Source organism: Scyliorhinus torazame, chromosome 16 (assembly GCF_047496885.1).
Source record: "Scyliorhinus torazame isolate Kashiwa2021f chromosome 16, sScyTor2.1, whole genome shotgun sequence".
In the NCBI taxonomy this organism is placed as follows: Eukaryota; Metazoa; Chordata; class Chondrichthyes; order Carcharhiniformes; family Scyliorhinidae; genus Scyliorhinus; species Scyliorhinus torazame.
The window spans coordinates 42,347,989-42,368,101 of NC_092722.1; the positions used below are offsets into that span (position 1 = coordinate 42,347,989).

Here is a 20,113-nt window from a genome sequence, read left to right on the forward strand (position 1 = left end):
TTTGCACATTAGACTTTTTATTCAGGCTTGTAATTATGTCACAGTTTCATCACAATGACTGGAGTATAAATTATCTTTACAGGGTAACAGTACTTGAAAAAAACTATTAATCGGTGTTGAAAGCTTTATAGAAAATACAGTAAATGGTTTAAAAAAAGTCCCAACTTGTGCTGTTGGTCTTGTAACCATGAGTGCCAGAAAATGATAATTTTTGTTCTTTTTTGAAAAGGAGATTGAGAAAATCATCTCCAAAGATGGAGGGGAAACCCCTGTACGGCAAAGGTCATAGGACTGAAAAAACTCTTCTACTCAACTGTTGTGCGTGCTACAATTTATTTCCAATATCCTTTCTCCAATCAGAAATCAACACATTTAAGTTCACCGTCCATTTAAAAATCCAAGTTATAACGCAAAACGAAATGCCAAACAAAGAATGTAGACGGCAGATCCTGGCAATACCTAATTATGGTGGAAGTTCCTTCACAAATCTGAATTGACTCAAAGGAACTGCAACACAGGGTACAATAAATGAAATGAAGAGGGTAATAATTACACTTAAGGTAAGCAAGTACCCAGTATTTACATTATTCAATCAGGAGTAACTGAGCCTGAGTTCACAGGTGGCAGATCTAAAGTTTCAACCCAAAAGTAAAATAAATAAACAAACAAAATCCAACACACCAAGAGAGCCTAAACAGGTTCCCAAACATTAGTATTTTACAGATTTTTGATCGTGGTCCACCCCTTGCTTCTGGTGTGGGGGAACTATATTGGCTCTCAGCTAAGCCAGGTCTCAATTTTAAAACTCTTATCTTCGTTTTCAAATCCAAAGCCTCATCACCCCCCCCCGTAATCTGCTCCAGCGCTTTGTCCCGCCAATTCTGGGCTTTTGATCATCCCAGATTTTAATCACTAAACCATTGAGGGCCACAGCCCTCATCTCTGGAATACCCTCTCTAATTCTCAGTCTAATTTCCTCTCTTTCCTCCTCTAAGAGGCTCCATACAGGCGACTACATTCCCCACTAAAGAAGTGTACAACACTCCTGCTGTAAAGTGTGACCAGAAGAATCCTAACCAATCTGACATCACACACTGCCACTGATGGCAGAAGTCCCAGTTATTGATTGCAAATTAAATCTGTACTTTTCTATCAGGGATCCTGGTCCATTAACTAGTATCACATTTCTTTTAGGATACTATTCTCACCTCATGTTGACGTGGAAGGAGTTGTTCTTGCTCACCTCGAAGCCACCTGACCAAGTGCAATTGGCAACATCCATCAGGCGCACACATAATAGCTGATCATAATCATTTCTTGGCCAATGAAATACAACGCTGGCACCAGGTAGAGTTGAAATGTAACCATCTGGATTTTGAGTGCCCTGAGAAAGCATGTTACAGTTATTATAACACTGGTGGATGAGTGAACTGTACAAAGAGTGCCAGAAAACTGAACACTGCCCAGGTCACACCTCGAGTCTGGTGTATGGTTTTGGTCAACAAGCCTAGGGAGGGACTTAAGCCCTTAAACTGTTTCAGAAAGGAAGAGGGGTGGGGGCAAAGAAGAGGTGGAGCCAGGGTGGGGAGAAGAACACAAAAGAGTGGCCGAGGGGAAGCAAAAGAGGGGTGGGGGAAGGAAGGCACTAACTAACATTTTACCTTATCGTTCTTAACCTGCCTGCAGTTTTGGTATGGTTGCCCATACTATCCTCCTCCACCATTATCCAGCTGCTGCAACTGCTTGCTTCCATCTCCATTGCATTGCAGGACTCCACTCCTGCCTCAGCTGTTGCTAACTTTTGGTTGGTTCACTTGGCTCTGTTTTATAACCTTTGCTCTCGAGTCGCCAGGTATCTTTATGATACCGCCACAAGGTTCAAGTTCGAGCAATGACCAATAACTCAATACACCGATTAGTAAGATTTAAATCAAAGCACATTTATTATACACAGTAATCGCTACTCATGCACAAATTCTACGTCTAAGCTACGTCTACGACGAACAGGCCTGTACTTAACTTCGGACTGGCCCACCAGGTCAGGGGAACAAATGGCCTTTCGTTCGGGTTCTGAGTCTGCCGGATTCGAAGTTGGTATGGATTGGTAGCTAGGAGCGCCTATCTCGTAGCGAGCGTTGACTTAAGACTTACGATCTCTCGGCGGCAGTTGAACTGGTCACGGTCAATGTTGGTTCGCGTTGCTGGGTGACCCGGTCAAGAAGAACGATTTGAACTTGGGGGCTTAACTTTATAGTCCCCAGGGGCTTCCCGCCTTTCAGGGCGGACCCTGTACCTGGTTCTAGGTGATTGGACTTTGTTCCAATCACTTGGTTCGATTTCTCCAATACTGGAGCGGTTCCCTGATCGATGGGCGGTCTTGAGGTGTCCGTTAACCTCTTTTGTGTTGGCTCCTGCTGGCGCCGGGGAGTCTGGCTTAGTTTTGTTTGTCCCAAATGTTGCTATTGTTCCCGAGGACTGCTTATTAGTATGTAGATGGTTGCTACATTATTATGCAGATGGCTGCTAGTATCGATGCTGTCTGGGCCTTTGCAGAGTTAAATACACAGCAAACTTGCACCTGCTGGTTTCTGCCTGTGTTGGCTGAATTTCCCTTCAGCCTTTGCCGTTCGCCATTTTAAATCGGGACTTGGCCAACTCAGGTGGCTACACAGCTCACCTACCACTGAAACCCTCATCCATGCCTTTGCTACTTCTAGACTTGACCATTTTAATGCACTTTTGGCAGTTTCCCAGGTTATAAACTAGAGGTCATCGAAAACCCTTCTGTCCAGGTCCTAACTCGGAACAAGTCCCACTCACCCTTGCTTGTGGGGTGAGTCATGGCCTCAATCTTAAAACATTCATCCTAGTTTTCCAATCCATCCATGGCCTTTCCAATCCCGATCCCTGTAATCTGCTCCTGTGCTTTGTCCCACCAATTCTGCACCTTCTTAAAATAAATTTGACAGTACTCAATTCATTTTTTCCAATTAAGGGGCAATTTAGTGTGGCCAATCCACCTACCCTGCACATCTTTGGGTTGTGGGGGCAAAACCCACGCAAACACGGGGAGAATGTGCAAACTCCACACGGACAGTGACCCAGAGCCGGGATCGAACCTGGGACCTCGGCGCCATGAGGCTGCAGTGCTACCACTGCGCCACCATGCTGCCCTGTAATTCTACACTTTTGAACATCCCTGATTTTAATCACTACACCATTGGTGGCCATATCTTCAGAGGCCTCGGCCCTAAGCTCTGGAATTCTCTCCCTAAACCCCATGGTTTCATTTCCTCTACTGTGTCCTTCAGTAGACTCCTTAATACCTATCTCTTTGACCAATGTTTTGGTCATCTGCCCTACGTGGTTCAGAATTAAATGTTGCTTGATAACACTCCTGTGAAGTACCTTGGGATATTTTATTATGTTAAAGGTGCTACATAAATACAAGTGGTTGCGCTGAGGACATCCCAAAATGCTTCAAATCCAATTAAATACTTTTGAAGTGCAGTTATTCTTGGTTTATACACACCTAGAATCCAATTCGCACACAGCAAGAACAAACAGCAAATAAGATGATTGAATAATTAAATTGAGAGTGTTGGCTGCCGGGTAGAAACAAACGTTGATCAGGATATAGGGTGGGAGGGAAATTCACTGCTCTTCTTCATATAGAGCAAGGCAAATTTTACATCCAGCTGGGAACGCAGACAGTACTTCGGTTAATCCAAAAGACAGTACCTCGAAGAATGAATTAGTATCTTACCGAAATGTAGGCCTCTATGTATTTGAATCTCAAAAAGGGGCTTGGCAACAACTCAAAGGTCAGAGAGCTATCAAATGAGATATGTTAACACTCAAAGAGTCACAACAGTGGTATTTAGCAGAATGAAGAACGAGTTAGGAGAAAAGTGCAGAATCCCAGACTTTTCAAACATGAAAAGAGGTGACCGGGTGGTATATAAATATTTATATACAGGTACATAAATAAGATGAAAAACCCGTATAGAAAAAGATAAATGCAGAACATTGCTTCAAGCTAAACTGCAATGGTAAAGCAAAGTGACACAAGTTCAAAAGGCAGATACTAATGTCAGAAAGTGCCTGTTAACACAGAGTGAAATTGACTTATAGAAAAAGGTGGCGGAGGTGAAAACCAAATAGTTACTTAAGCATCAGCTGAATGATACGATAACAGGACTATAGCATCTTTCCTAATGAATAAGCTAAAATGAGTTGAATGATCTTCGCTGTACCTTTCTTGTGCTAACAGAGGCATACATACCAACAGTCTGAAAGATAAAACTGGACAGCATTCAATGTGCAATATCCATACAACGGATTATTGCTTTCGAAGAAATCAAAAGCAGTCCTATAATGTCAGATGGGTCAATTGAAGACTAATTAAAGCCACTAACAATGTGCAACACAAATGGAATAAGCTGATCATATTACATTAACTGCTCCAACATTCACCCTCTGGTGTCTGTTCAGGTTATTCATGTTGCTATTTAAAGCAATTGTGCAAGTGTTTCAAGCACCATCAAATTCCTCTCTCTACTACTTTAATAAATGTCTTAATCCAGGGGTTCAATAAGTGTGTTTATGTTCATCTGATATTGTTCCTTGAAGTTACAGGTTTTCACTGTGTTTAGGAACACACTTTGTTTTAAAATTAGATTAACATCCCCACCTGGCCTCTGGCGAATTCACGTTGTGCGAAGGCCAGCTTGTGCGAGGATTTGTTGTCCAGTAAGTATCGCGGTGCAAAGGTCACTATATTGGTATCTCTGTAGCGTCCTCTACCTTTCCTGATATCAATTCCTGAGGTACAAAGATGAAAGCAATGTAACAAGTAACCTAAAGTAATAATTGCTACACAAGTTACATTGCAGTTACCAAATCTGTTACTCAAAGCATAACTCAGTGCTCTGCTTTGCCTCTTTAACCCTTAGATTTCCCTTTAGGTCACAAAAGCATTTATTTACTCTCACCAATACTGTAAATGAGTCCTGGCCTGTTCCCATGCTGAATCACTTTCACTGCTCGTACACCACTGCCTCCATCTGGGGAGAATTCCTGACACCAACCAGGAACGGCATCTGGATGGATCCCCTTCCCAGTCCGCATGGTACACCTGCAGGGATCAGAGAGAACATGAAACTAAATCAACTCACTCAGATTAGTAAGACTGGGAGGAGATGATTTCTTGGTTGTTGAATTCACAGATAACGATAAATCACATGGTAATGTCAGGAACCTAGGAGGAGGAAATAAGATTACAGCTGGATTTGATAAATTCAAGAAGCGCTCCCAAGATTGGGAATTGCCTTTATTGTAGATCATTGTGCGCTCAGGAATACAGATGCACAAAATTTAGATACATAGTATAGCATGAATTGGTTAAAATTAACAGGAAAATGGCAGACTTGGGAGTGGTCAGTTGCGAACGGTTAAAGATTCAAGCACAACTTCAGGAGCAAACTGGGTTCTGAGTTGCATTACCTTGATGGTTCAGTGCAAACAAGGGCCATGATAATAGGGTTATACAGTATAAGGTTATGGTTAGACCTTTTCTGGAGCACTATGTACCATTTTGGCTCCCCCCAACTCTTCCAACCTCAAGGAAGATATTGTGGCTATAGAGAAGGTATAGAGAAAGGTAAAGTGAATGCTATCCAGTTTAAGTTCACAGAGTTATGAAAATGGTCTTTGTGTAATGGGTTTTGAATTGTTGAATAGGCGTGGATTTCAAAAATAAAGGACATTGATAACATACAAATTAATGTGTTATTTGAGGTAAAGGAGCAGATAATACTCGGACTATCCATTTATCTCGAGATTGGATCTGCAGAAGTTTGTTTTCCTCTGAGAACGGCTAACCTGTGAGAACTGCATTCCCCAGGTGGTAATGAGGGCTGGGCCCTCGCCGTTCAAGGAGGTGTCAAGATATATTTTTGAAAAGTTATGCATCAAGCAGAAGGAAGGCAAGGTTATGGGTGAAAATTAAGGGCTTGAGATTCCGGGGGCTTGCCTGATCACGTCCGAGGGATCAGAAAATAGTTTTGTGACAAGACTTCTCCTAAATTGGTTACAGATGCCTCTGCTTTATGTCTGCCCCAGGAGGTGGAGCAGCAGGAGGATGGTCACATGTGGCTAAATCCAACAAAAAGATTGTTGTATTCATCGGGAAGTACCATTGGCCTGGTGACTATTTGCTAACTCTTGCTGAAAGTACACATGTATATGACTGAGGACAGAATCAAAGCAGCAGTGATGCTGGGTGACGCTCACGCATCCAGAACGGAATGATTTGTTTTGTGGAGTTCGATCCCAACATTAATCTTCACCTTTAGGAGAAAATAAAGAGGAAAATGGGTATGTAAAAATCTCTTCAACTGCAAAGTTGTAGTTACAAGGTCAAGGGGGCTGGTTTCACAAGGGAATAAATACAGGTATTTAGAACAAAGCCATTGGCCTGTCTACAGTGCCCCATTTATAGATCTACATCCAGATTCATTCAGTCACATGTACATATTTCACATGGACAGACATATCACAAGTTACGAGCCAAAATGATTGAGCAGGACAGATCCTGTTCATATTTACAAACTATCCACATTCACAACCATTACCCGAGTACATCAGATGAGTCAGGGATGTGCTTGCACGCTTTACTCACATGTTAGGTTGCTCCTTGTCAGTAAAGCTGAACAGGAGGGGGCTGAGGCTTCGAGCAAGCTCGTGCTCCTCGAATTGTCCTGCTGCATCAGCCTTGGCATTGTCCTGTCGAAAAATTAATGGCAGCCCTGAAGAAAGATGGGAATGAAACAGAACTCTTCAGGCCACTGATTTTCAGGCACCGCTTGCAGTTTTGAAAATAAACAACAGTACATCGTGCACCTATTTTTACTTTGGAATTTGAATTATTTTCCGAACCTGTCTTGTTGAGGAGCCAGTAAGGTGCAGAAATGAGTATCTTCAGGGAGCCCTCTGCTCTGCACACGATTCGAATGCTCAGGTTCAGCAGGCGTTTCTTGGTGTCATAAAGACGCATCCGAACATGATAGTTGGTGGTTCCTGCTGGTATTAGGAGTTCCTTGCACACAGGAAAGTTTTCTAGTGTAATTCCTGACAAGTAAATTGTGATTTTAAAATGTTTTGAAATTGGAAGGACTATTTTACATTTTGATTATCTCTGAAAATTAATTGAAGTTTTTTAAAATAAATTGCTCAAACATCACCACTCTCCTTCCTAGAGATAACTTATGGTATTTGTGTCTGATTTTAATTTATTTGCACATTCAGGATATGACATTTATAAAATAATTATATAAAAAATAATATATCTAGTGCATCATCGTGGCTCAACATACAATGAATTACTTCAAAAGGCTCACTCGTTTCATGTCGACAAGAGCTGTAATCATGATGCATACAAGATCTCACAATTATCATTGATGTGAAGAGCCAATTTGTTTATTTTAGTGGTACTAGCACAGTGGACTAAAAAGCTGGCTTGTAATGCAGAACAAGGCCAGCAGCACAAGTTCAATTCCCGTACTGGCCTCCCCGAACAGACGACGGAATGTGGCGGCTAGGGGCTTTTCACAGTAACTTCATTGAAGCCTACTTGTGACAATAAGCGACTATTGTTATTATTGCTGTTTGAGGGGGGAATGATAGCCAAGACATCAGGGGAAATGCACATCTCTCTGAATTATGCCAAGTGAGCTTTCATACATCTAGAATATTTGTTCAAGTCTGTTGTGGAGTTTAAACACAAATTCTTCAAAGCCAGACATAAGAGCTATCCTCTGAACCAAACTTGCTTTTAAATGCCATTTGGTAGCCAGATGAAAAATACCCATCTATTTAGTTGACATGGCATTCATTTGACAGCACACTGGACATAAATCATTTGCATTTGTCACAGGGTCTATCTGGAATGTAACTCAAAGGCAGGCATAAAACACACGCTGGTTAGTTTCATTTCTTGTAGATCTGTTGGGTCGTACTTACAAATCCATTTGTTTCCATGAGAGAAAGTTTGAATGGAAGACACTTCTTCATATTTTGGGTCTCTACCTATAAACATAGACTGTTTCTCCTCCAGTTGATGAGAGAGAGGTGTATTTCCTGCCTTTCTGTTGATTTGATTTTCTCACTGCATGCCAAGAACTGTGCAACTTACCATTAATGAAAATCAGTGCTTCTGCAGAATACAAGATGCAGCCTATTTTGCCATCTAACAAACTGAAAAATGCCCTCTGCGTTTGTGGCTAGCGAGACGCAAAAAGGATGCAACAATTATACATCTTACCAAGCTCAATGTTCTGAGATGTGTCAGCCGCATGCAGCACAGCATCTTTCCCCTGTTTTAATGGTCCATTGATGGAGGTGCCTTTCACGTAGTAGGAAAGCTCACAGGGTAGAAGATTTGTCAGGACAAGGGTAGGTAGCAAGTAGATTGTGTGGCCTGGCTGTCGGTAAACTTGCATAGCATTGCCAGACATCAAATTTAAGGGCAAGTAGTCAGGGTAGTTCTCCTTCTTAACTGCTACACAATACCTAGAAGTAATAACAAAAACATTTGAACATATCTCAAAATTTCAGCAACAGGTCCACATTTTTAATAGACAACCTCCAGAACTTCTAATGTAGAAAAACAGGCAATGATGGAAGCCGTGACAAAAGAGGTGATTTAGAAAGTGTTGATCAGAGGTATGTTTTAGGGATGAGGAGGAGTTAAAGGGGGTGGGTTTAGGGACAGAATTGCAAAGCACGAGGCTTAGATGGCTGAAGGAACAGCTATCAAAAGTGGAGCAAATGGAGAAATGGGAGGATGCATGGGACAGCCAGAGTCAGTGAAGCAGGGTAAAGGAGTTAAACATGAGGGCGAGCATTTAAAATTAGAGGTGCTGGCTGCACTTGAAACATCCTGTTCATGAAACTGGTTTCAAAGGTATATTTGTTCCTTAGACAATTTATTGCCCTTACATAGGGTCTAAGTGTGAATAGGCCCATGGCTTAATTTGGTGACATTTTTCAGTTTATCAACGTAAAGGATATAATATTATGCAAAAGAAAGTAGACTGTTTTCTTTTCCCTCTAATGACAATACCAAGCACAGAAAGTTTTCTGATTTAGCTTTTACTGATTTTACTTCTGGAAATTGAGGAACTTTGCAACATCGCTAACTTGCTGCCAGCTTCAAAAGATTTGATTTCAAGTCCAAGGTCAAGTTGAAATCCCAGAAGGTCAAGTTGAAATCCCAGAAGTTCAGTGGAAATCTGTGCTGAAGCTGTTCAGCGTTCTGGCCAGGCCAGACTTGGAGTGCTGTATTCAGTTCTGGTAGTCATGGCATAAGAGAGCCATTCAGGCCCTAAGGGCAGTCCAAGAAGACTAATCCCTGGCATTGCACGGATAAACTTTTAGGAATGATGTGACAAGCTGGTGCTCCAGTTTCAAAAACAGAAGCTTCAAGGCTGAAACAAATTCTGATACATCAAAGCAAGGCAACAGGACGGACAGTACTGGTCCATGATTGTGAAATGTAAAATTAAGGCTGATGTCAGTGAGTATTTCTTTGCACAGAACGTGATAAACATCCGGAATGCATTGCCAGGATGAGAAGTTGAGACCTGGGCATGACTTTTTTTAAAAACAGCTGGTTCCTAAGAATGTGAAATCTGTAAGATTGGTTTTCTGTAAGAATGAGAACAAATAGGCTTGAAGTGCTGCCCTCATCCAAACCTATTTTGCATCTTTCATTTGAGAAATATTATATCTTTTCAAATAAATACAAAAAGAATTGCAAAATAAGCGCCAATTGTTATTTTAAATAAACTAAAACTGAGAAACTACATAAACAATAAGAAGTGCTTTTGTTACGTTTTGGCAATATTGAATTTGCTCCAATTTTTGTACAGCGATGACAATGATTTAAAATATTTGAAAATTTTCCAGGGGAAAATTCCAGGCAAGAATGAGCTGCAGAGTAAAGTTCTCTCTACACTGCCTGATTAAGCAGTTCAGGTCAGGTATAGCATAGATGAGATGCAGAGTACAGCTCCCTCTATTTTGCCCTAATAGTGCGATTTGACTCCAAAGTCAGTGTGCTCTTCTGTAACATACAGCAATCCCCTTTCTATTTTGGTGACTGTCGATGGCAAGGATACAACTAATGTTAAGTTTTTGGTGAACTTTAATTTTGAATTTTAATAAGGAAAAAAGGTGCATGACCAGAAACACAATAGATCAATTAACATCTGTGCAGACAAAAAGCAGGTCAAATGTTTCGAACCAGGCTGTTCTTCAGAAGTGGAATTTTATATGCAGTGACTAAGTGTTGCTTCATGTTCTGAAGATAGCACAGAAAATGCTAGACAATTCTCGATCATAAACTTACACCCAAAACATCTTAGGAATTTACAGAAATAGGTGCAACTGACAGCAGAACAGATTGTGTACCTGTAGGAACAGCTGTCATCACAGTCTGACGAATGACACTCGCGCTTGCTGCTGTTCACCTCCCCTACTTTTGCCACACTGGTCCAATGGATGGGTGTTTTACAGAAGAACAGCCCAAGTCCCTTTGGTCTTGCTTGTAGGCGCCAAGATGTTAGGTGCAAGGGAATTGCTAATGAATCGCCTGGTACCACAGCTGGCAGCACCATAGGTTCTGAAATCAGCGGAATTAGTTTGCATAAATTTGAGAACATACGAAAACAAGGAACAATCTTTGTAAACTATTGCCCGAGAAAATAACAGTACCAGTACTAGTCTTTTAAAAAAAAAATGTAGAATACCCAATTCATTTATCCAATTAAGGGGCAATTTAGCCTGGCCAATTCACCTATCCTGCACATCTTTGGGTTGTGGGGGCGAAACCCACGCAAACACGGGGAGAATGTGCAAACTCCACACGGACAGTGACCCAGAGCCGGGATCAAACCTGGGACCTTGGTGCCATGAGGCATCAGGGCTAACCCACTGCGCCACCGTGCTGCCCACCAGTACTAGTCTTAACTCAGAGCCCATCAATGTAATTGCTCCAAGGGCATTGAAGCTGAGAGAAGAGACTGAAGAGAGACAGGCATCACATTTTTCTAATCTTCTTTCAACTGATCACGGATGAGGAAGGCCAGTCAACCCATCTTAATTCATAACCACCCACCGCCCACTGCAGGGTCCAACTGGAAATAATTCTGGAGCCTTTTTTATCCCACTACTCTATCGCAAAGTTTGCTCCATACGCTGATTACTCTATGCAAAGAAAAATATTTTTATTTTAAAAAAATTAGTAAAAATTTTTTTTTTGAGTATCCAATTCCTTTTTTTCCCAATTAAGGGGAAATGTACCGTGGCCAATCCACCTACCCTGCATATCCCCGGACCGTGGGGGCGAGACGCCCGCAGACACAGGGAGAATGCGCAAACTCCACACGGACAGCGTCCCGGGGCCGGGATCGAACCCGGGTCCTCAGTGCACGAGGCAGCAGTGCTAACCACTGCACCACCGTGCCACCCATGCAAAGAGAAATATACAGACACCCCCCTAAATTTGCTTTTTAGTTGTTTGGATTTAATTCCCCTGTCCTACTCTCAATTTAACTTCATGCTATTCTACATTTATCTTTTCCATTATCATATCTACCTGCATGATTATCTCTGACACCACCCTTCCAGACTGGAAGGCCCAGAGTGTCTCCAGTCTTTGCTCATATTTCAGGCCTTTGACACAAGTAATCAACCTTGTCATTCTATTCTGCAAATGCCTAGGGCCTGAATGTGATGTCCATGCCTTGGTGATCAGAACTGGACACATTGCTCAAAATATGATCTGCCCAAAGAACTACAGACTGATCTGGTTACACTAGTTTAATATTCTGTTGTCTTTTGTTGATTATCATTCTGCTTTTGTCTCTGAGCAGCTTCTGTGAATAGGTTATTCAACCATGGAACCATCACAACAGAGCCTAACACATTGTCCACAATCAATGTCCACAGCTCTTTCTAGCGCAGACTAGCCACAGCCAGTTATTGATCAGAACCCTATTTGATTTTCCCTTCATCAGCCCAGGTCAATTAACTCAATTATAGTGCAAAGATAAATGAAAAGGTGCATTCACCAACTAAGCCTCTGGAGAAATAATGAGTACATTACAAGAACAGGAAAACTCAGTAATGGTAGCCTAGGGCTGTGCAACATACCATTAGTGCTAAGTCAAAACGCGATAATAGGTTAAAAAAAGGTTTCTCATTTATAGAAGTATGTAGAGTGGTAAATAGTCTTTTGGTAGTACAGAACTTGAATATTGCTGAAAAGAGAGACATGCTATTGAAGCTTTTTGACTTGCACTGATCAGGACAGCTACATAAGATAAAAGGAACAAGAATTTATACTGCAGAAGAATGCTGATTGGTTGGCAAGTGGACTCTGATTGGTAGAGGCCCAGGAGAATGCAACAGGTAACAGTTAACTGCCAAACCTTTATTTCAAATTGAAACTAGGCAGGTTGACTGAGTAGGCAAGGCATTGCCATGAGGAATGAACCAGGGAATGGCTGTCCCCCAAGTTGTGTTTAGTTGAAAGCAGCGTAATGCCTGCACATGCTCCTTCTGTCTGCAAAGGACAGGGTTGTATGTGTGAATGTGTGGCTTCTAGTAATTGAGCCACGCTGCGAGCCCGACAGATAATCTTAAATTTGTTTTCAATGTAATTCTTAGCACAATCAGGATTGTTTATCATGTGTTATCTAATCGCGGAAAAACACATCTAATGTTAGTCACTATGTTTGGTGTTCCGCAAGCACAGGCTGGTTGGGTACGGTCAGTACTTTGCCTGTTGTGCACAGCTGAAGGGACGTGCTATTTAATATGAATTGCCAGTCATTAGGACATACCGACTACATACCTGGCATCACACTGGCACTTCAATTTATATAGCACATTACACATTTGTGTGATAGGCAGAACATCTTTTTGGCAATTAGTGAAGAAACCCATTCCTGTTGGTACTGTACAGTAACAGGTTGCAAAGGCTAGCTTCAGCTGTTAGAACATAGAACAGTACAGCACAGTAGAGGCCCTTAGGCCCACGGTGTTATGCCGATCATTTATCCTAATCAAAGATTAACCTAACCTACACCCCTTCAATTTACTGCAGTCCATGTGCCTGTCCAAGAGTAGCTTATATGTCCCTAATGACTCTGACTCTACCACCTCCGCTGGCAGTGCATTCCACGCACCCACCACTTTCTGTGTAAAGAACCTACCTCTGACGTCTCCCCTATACCTTCCTCCAATCACCTTAAACTTATCTCCCCTCGTGACAGCCATTTCCGCCTGGGGAAAAGTCTCTGGCTGTCCACTATATCCATGCCTCTCATTACCTCGTACACCTCTATCAAGTCACCTCTCTTCCTTCTTCGCTCCAGTGAGAAAAGCCCTAGCGCCCTCAACCTTTCTTAATAAGGCATGCCCTCCAGTCCAGGCAGCATCCTGGTAAATCTCCTCTGCACCCTCTCCAAAGCATCCACATCCTTTCTATAATCAGGCGACCAGAACTGGACACGATATTCCAAGTGTGGTCTAACCAGGATTTTATAGAACTGCAGCAAAACCTCGCGGCTCTTAAACTCAATCCCCCTGTTAATGAAAGCCAACACACCATATGCCTTCTTAACAACCCGATCAACCTGGATGGCAACTTTGAGGGATCTATGTACGTAGACACCAAGATCCCTCTGTTCCTCCACACTTCCAAGAATCCTGCCTTTAACCCTGTATTCCGCATTCAAATTCGACTTTCCAAAATGAATCACTTCACATTTATCTAGGTTGAACTCCATCTGCCACTTCTCAGCCCAGCTCTGCAACCTGCAACAAACCTCGGCACGAACTACAACTCCACCAACCTTCGTGTCATCAACAAATTTACTTACCCACTCTTCCACTTCCTTATCCAAGTCATTTATAAAAACCACAAGAGCAGAGGTCCCAGAACAGATCCCTGCAGGACCCCACTGGTCACTGACCTCCAGGCGGAATACTTTCCATCCACCACCACTCGCTGTCATCTTTCGGCCAGCCAATTTTGTATTAATACTGACAGATTTTTCTGTATCCCATCCCCTCTGACTTTCTGAATGAGCCTACCATGGGGAACCATATCATATACACCACATCCACTGCCCGGCCGTCATCAATGTTTCGTCACATCCTCAAAGAATTGAATGAGGCTTGTGAGGCATGACCTGCCCCTCACAAGCCATGCTGACTACCTTTAATCAAACTATGTTTTTTTAAATAATCACAAATCCTATCTCTCAAAATCCTTTCCAGTATTTTGCTTACCACAGACGCAAGACTGACTGGTCTGTAATTCCCAGGAATTTCCCGATTTCCTTTCTTGAACAGAGGAACAATATTCGCCGCCCTCCAATTATCCGGTACTACTCCAGTGGAGAGTGAGGACGCAAAGATCATTCCCAACGGTGCAGCAATCTCTTCTCTCACTTCCCATAGGAACCTTGGGTATATCCCGTCTGGCCCAGGGGACTTATCTATCCTGATGCTTTTCAAAATTTCCAGCATATCCTCCTTCTTAATATTAACCTGTTCGAGCCTATTAACATGGTTCACGTTGTTCTCACGAGCAACAAGTCCCTCTCTCTCGTGAAAACTAAAGCAAAATATTCATTTAGGGCCTCCCCTACCTCCTCAGACTCTAGGCAGAAGTTCCCTCTGCTATTGCTCAAATCTTTGAAACACCTTGCCCTTCCAGACTAATCTGAGGTAGACTGGACACTTTTCAGGGCCAAACGTAGCGGCCTCAGGCCCATTCATGAGTTTGCGCGATATACAGCGAACAATCATTTGATCAGGGTAGCCATTATCCTGCAAGATGACTTTGATGTGTCCTATTTCAGCATCAAGCTTGCGTGGTGAGCATGTGTCCGATTTGATGAAAAAACAAATTGTTTCAGCAATATTAAAGTCGCAAATGTTCACACATACTGCCAAGGAAATTAATAAAGAAATTACCAATCTAATTTAAAAAAAAATGATTACTATCTAATTCACTATCTGCTTTACAATTGAAATGGCCGAATTGATGGTTACCGAAAAGTGAATGGTCAAGGTTATGAGATTATTTCGTTCCATAGTGGAGATATTTTGTATTTTCCAATGACAGCTTTTAGAAAGGATGTTTAAACCATCAGTTTACAACGAAAAAGGTGGTTGTTTTTAGACTTTCCTCAAAAATAGCTAAAATTAGTCTCTTTGTTTTACTTTTGAGGACAGCGTGTGAGCTTATACCATAAATGGGTGGAATGGGTCTGGAAGGTCTGATGATTCTTGTCAAATTTGCCTCACTGATGCACTGTTGAGCTATTGCTGAAATTCCAGAATAATTGTTAAGGAATATCCTGCTACATTGGTTAATGACTTACTGTCTGGAGCAGATGGGCTGTCGAGTCGCAGTTCCATGGGTACCTCCAGTTTGTTTTTCACAATCAGCGCTGAGCGGACAGTTATCACTTTTCTTGCACTCCCCTCCAGAGTTACAGAAAAAACAACCCGCACAGGCGGCAATGCTGAGAACTACAGGAGAGAGAAACATTGTTGAAAGCTCCTTTTATGAATAGAGTGTGTCAATGTGACTGAAGAATACCATACAGAAAATCTGATCCATAATATTTCCTCGATAAAACAAACTTAAAAAAATTACCATACATTTCAGTCTATATAATTATTATATTTTTATATAAATTTAGAGTACCCAATTATTGTTTTTTCCTAATTAAGGGGCAATTTAGTGTGGCCAATCCACCTAACCTGCACATCTTTGGTTGTGGGGGTGAAACCCACGCAGACACGTGGAGAATGTGCAAACTCCACACGGACAGTGACCCAGGGCCGGGATTCGAACCCGGGTCCTGAGCGCCGCAGTCCCAGTGCTAACAACTGTGCCACATGCCACTCCCAGTCTATATAATATAACCCCAGTTTAATGTTGTGTTTTGCCAGAAACTGCAAACTCACATGCCAAGAGAGCATAAAACATGCCTGAACATATATTATTTACAGCAGTTCTGTATTAAAAAGGGCAGAATTTCCAAGCTATGCATTCCTTGTACGAACACTAAGCATCAATTCACTACACTGGCCTTAATATAGAACAATATATAGAACAATGTTCATTTGGTATGGCATGTTAAAATATTTGTAAGTAACCTGAACTGATAATTTCTACCTTCTATGAATATCTCCAAAGCTAAATTCAGAGTGTTACATTTAATAATGTTAGACTCATGACCTGACCAGGTGCATGCAAGCAAGAAGTTGCATTTATATAGTTCCTAACCATAATAGAATACATCAAAGGAATTCATTGTTCTTCATGTAGACAAATATACCAGCCAATTTAAACACAGTAAAGTCTAATAAATGGAAAATGAGATGAGTGTCCAGTTAATCTGATGTTGGTGATGTTGGTTGAGCAGGGATTATTGGCCAGGACACTGAGAAAACGTTGTGCTTTTCTTTGATTAGTCTCACAGGGACCTCTCCACTCACAAAACAAATAGAAACTCAAATTTAATGCTTCAACCAAAACCTGGTACCTGGGGCAATGCAGCACTCCTTCAGTAATGCGCTCTAATGGACTTTCGGTGGAGGCTATGAAGGAGTAGGTCGCACATTTGGTGGCTCCTGCTCGGGTCGGAAATTTGGACCTTTCCCTCCGATTTTTTGTCGGATATTAAGTGGAAAATTGATGTTGGATACAACTGTGACGAGGAATCGTACATCAGTGCATGGAGAAGCGGACCAGGAGTGCTCGCAAAGGAAGAAATGGGCGAACGGAGAAGGCTTGGGCTGAGGCTGCAGCGGGAGAAAGCATGGCGGAGGGCCGGAGTTCTGGCTTGACGACTCAGCGGTCGACGGAACAGTTGATGCAGTTTATACAGGAAGGCTTCGCCAAGCAGAAACAGGGCTGCTTGAACCCGATTAATGAGTTGATTGCGCGACTGGAACTCAGACTGGATGCTCAAGATCGGGCGATCCAGAAAGTGGAGAAGGCACTGACTGTGCAGGAGGAGCACCAAGCTGCAGTGGAGTTGGAGGTGGGAATGTTGAGAGACCAACAGAAAAGGCTCCAGAAGGTGGAGGATCTAGATCTCAGGTCCCGCCGGCAGAACCTGAGAATCGTGGGTCTCCCGGAGGGATCCGAAGGAACGGACGCAGGGGCATACATAGCGGCTATGTTTGAGAAGCTACTGGGGGAGGGGACGTTCTCCCGACCCTTTGAGGTGGACAGGGCGCACAGAGCGCTAGCGAGGAAGCCGCGTGTAGGTGACCCCCGAGAGCAATGGTGGTGAGATTCCACAGGTACTTTGACAAGGAGTGCATTCTACGGCAGGCCAGGCAGATGCGGAGCTGCAAATGGGAGAACAGCGTCCTGCGTATAGATCAGGATCTGAGCGTGGACGTGGCCAGGAGAAGAGCGGGGTTCAACCAGGTAAAATCGACCCTTTTTAAGAAGGTAAAGTTTGGACTACTGTACATAGAATTTACAGTGCAGTAGGAGGCCATTCGGCCCTTCGAGTCTGCACCGGCTCTTGGAAAGAGCACCCTACCGAAGACCACACCTCCACCCTATCCCCATAACCCAGTAACCTCACCCAACACTGAGGGCAATTTTGGACACTAAGGACAATTTAGCATGGCCAATCCACCTAACCTGCACATCTTTGGGCTGTGGGAGGAAACCGCAGCACCCAGAGGAAACCCACGTAGACACGGTGAGAACGTGCAGACTCCGCACAGACAGTGACCCAAGCCAGGAATCGAACCTAGGACCCTGGAGCGGTGAAGCAATTGTGCTAACCACTATGCTACCGTGCTACCTTGCCCGTCTTTGGGTTACGCACGAAGAACAACATTTCCACTTCGAGTCGCCCGAGGAGGCGATGGACTTTGGGAGAAGGAAAGGGCTGGTAGCGGACTGAGGTGTTTGGGCTGAACTTTGCTGCAGTGCTCATGTGTTTTTTTTTTCCTCTTCTCTTCAGTTATATTTTTTTTAAAAAGAAAAGTTTTTGCCTTTGGATGTTACTTGTAATGTGTTTTGTACTGAGTTGGGGGTCTGTGGGGGGGGTGAGCAGATGGTCTGCTTGTTGGAGGGGACTGTGTGCATAGTGCTGTTACTTGGTGGGGGGGGGGGGGGGGGGGGGGAGAAATGTTCTGCTGACGGGGAGGGACTTTTGCTGTGGGACAATAGGGAGGTCAGAGATGGAGGCTGCCGGGGGCGGGCCTACGGATGCGTGGGGCGCGGGCTGGATACTGGTCCAGGAAAGGCGATGGCTGATCGGTTGGGGGGGGGGGGGGCAAGAAGCCCCCCAACCAGGCTGATCACATGGAATGTCAGAGGGCTAAATGGGCCGGTTAAGAGGGCACGCGTGTTCGCGCATTTGAGGGGACTGAAGGCGGACGTGGCAATGTTGCAGGAGACGCACCTTAGAGTAACTAACCAGGTCAGGCTAAGGAAGGGATGGGTCGGACAGGTTTTCCACTCGGGGCTGGACCCTAAGACTAGAGGGATCGCGATCCTGATTAATATGCGAATGTCATTCAAAGCGGGAAGAATAGTTGCGGACGTGGGGGGTCGGTACCTAATGGTCAGTGGAAAAATGGAGGGGCTGCCAGTGGTACTCGTGAATGTGTACGTGCCCAATTGGGATGATGTGGAGTTCATAAGGAGGATGTTGGGGAAATTGACTGATTATTTTAAGCTAAATAGAACATGAAATGGTTAGAGAGAGGGTGGATAAGAGAAAGAGATGAACTTTTGATGAAAAGATTATTTGCATAAGCTGGTTATTGGGGGGACGGACCTCAACACAGTCATTAACCCAGGGCTAGACCGATCTAGCTCAAGGACAGGCAGGGTGCCAACAATGGCAAAGGAGCTAAAGGGGTTTATGGAGCAGATGGGGGGGGGGGGTGGACCCATGGAAGTTAGGGCGGCCGAGAGTGCATAAAATGTACTCCCGGATTGACTTTTTGATCCTGAACAGGGCTTTACTGATGGGGGTAGTGGACACTGAGTATTCAGCGATCACAATCTCAGATCATGCCCTGCACTGGGTTGACCTACAGGTGAGCAAGGAGAGTAGCCAGCGCCTGCACTGGAGGCTGGACGTGGGACATTTAGCTGATGAGGTGGTGTGTGGGCGGCTCACAAAATGTATCCAGAACTATCTGAAAGTTAACGATACGGGGGAAGTTTCGGCTGCGGTGGTCTGGGAGGGCTTAAGGCGGTGGTTAGAGGGGAGCTGATCTCGATACGGGCCCACAGGGAGAAGGCAGCCAGAGCAGAGATGGACCGACTGATAAAGAAAATACTACAGGTCGACAGGAGGTATGCGGAGACGCCAGAGGCAGGGCTTCTAAGGGAACGACGGAGGCTACAGATGGAGTTTGGCTTGTTAACTACAGGGAAGGCGGTAGAGCAGCTGAGGAAGGCGAGGGGGGCAATCTATGAACATGGGGAGAAGGCCAGTAGCATGCTTGCGCAGCAGCTGAGAAAGCGGGAGGCGGCCAGGGAGATTGGGAAAGTAAGGGACAGAGATGGGAACCTGGTCGGAGATTCAGCTGGGGTCAATAAGGCGTTCGAGCAATTCTACAGCAGGCTGTATGAGTTGGAACTCGGAACCCAAAGCTGGGACGGAGGGGATGAGGCAATTCTTTGGGGGGCTGAAGTCCCCGAAGGCTGATGAAGACTTGGTAAAAGGACTGGGGACCCCGATCAGGTTGGAAGAGATAGCAGATGGGCTGAAGGCCATGCAGTCAGCTAAAGCCCCAGGACCGGATGGGTACGCCTTGGAGTTTTACAAAATGTTCTCTGGGATGCTGGGGTCACTGTTGATGAGGACATTTAATGAGGCAAGGGAGAGATGGGGCCTTCCCCCCATGATGTCACAGGCCACAATCTCATTGATCCTGAAGGGGAATAAGGACTCGGAGTTATGCGGGTCCTACAGACTGATCTCTCTACTAAATGTAGACCCAAATTGTTAGTTAAGATCTTGTCCTCAAGGATTGA

At 43.9% G+C, this 20,113-nt stretch overlaps 1 protein-coding gene across 3 annotated transcripts in view; it reads right to left on the reverse strand.

Moving 5' to 3' along the window:
- vps13d (vacuolar protein sorting 13 homolog D) overlaps positions 1-20,113 on the reverse strand; it is a 333,180-nt gene that overhangs the window by 146,599 nt on the left and 166,468 nt on the right. For all 3 annotated transcript variants that reach the window (XM_072478413.1, XM_072478411.1, XM_072478412.1), the window contains 8 exons: positions 15,462-15,612; positions 10,474-10,684; positions 8,324-8,571; positions 6,940-7,131; positions 6,683-6,809; positions 4,995-5,137; positions 4,694-4,824; positions 1,209-1,384 (listed from right to left, as the gene is read on the reverse strand). In XM_072478413.1, the coding sequence (XP_072334514.1) occupies positions 1,209-1,384; positions 4,694-4,824; positions 4,995-5,137; positions 6,683-6,809; positions 6,940-7,131; positions 8,324-8,571; positions 10,474-10,684; positions 15,462-15,612 (1,379 nt within the window). The remainder of the gene's footprint in view (positions 1-1,208; positions 1,385-4,693; positions 4,825-4,994; positions 5,138-6,682; positions 6,810-6,939; positions 7,132-8,323; positions 8,572-10,473; positions 10,685-15,461; positions 15,613-20,113) is intronic.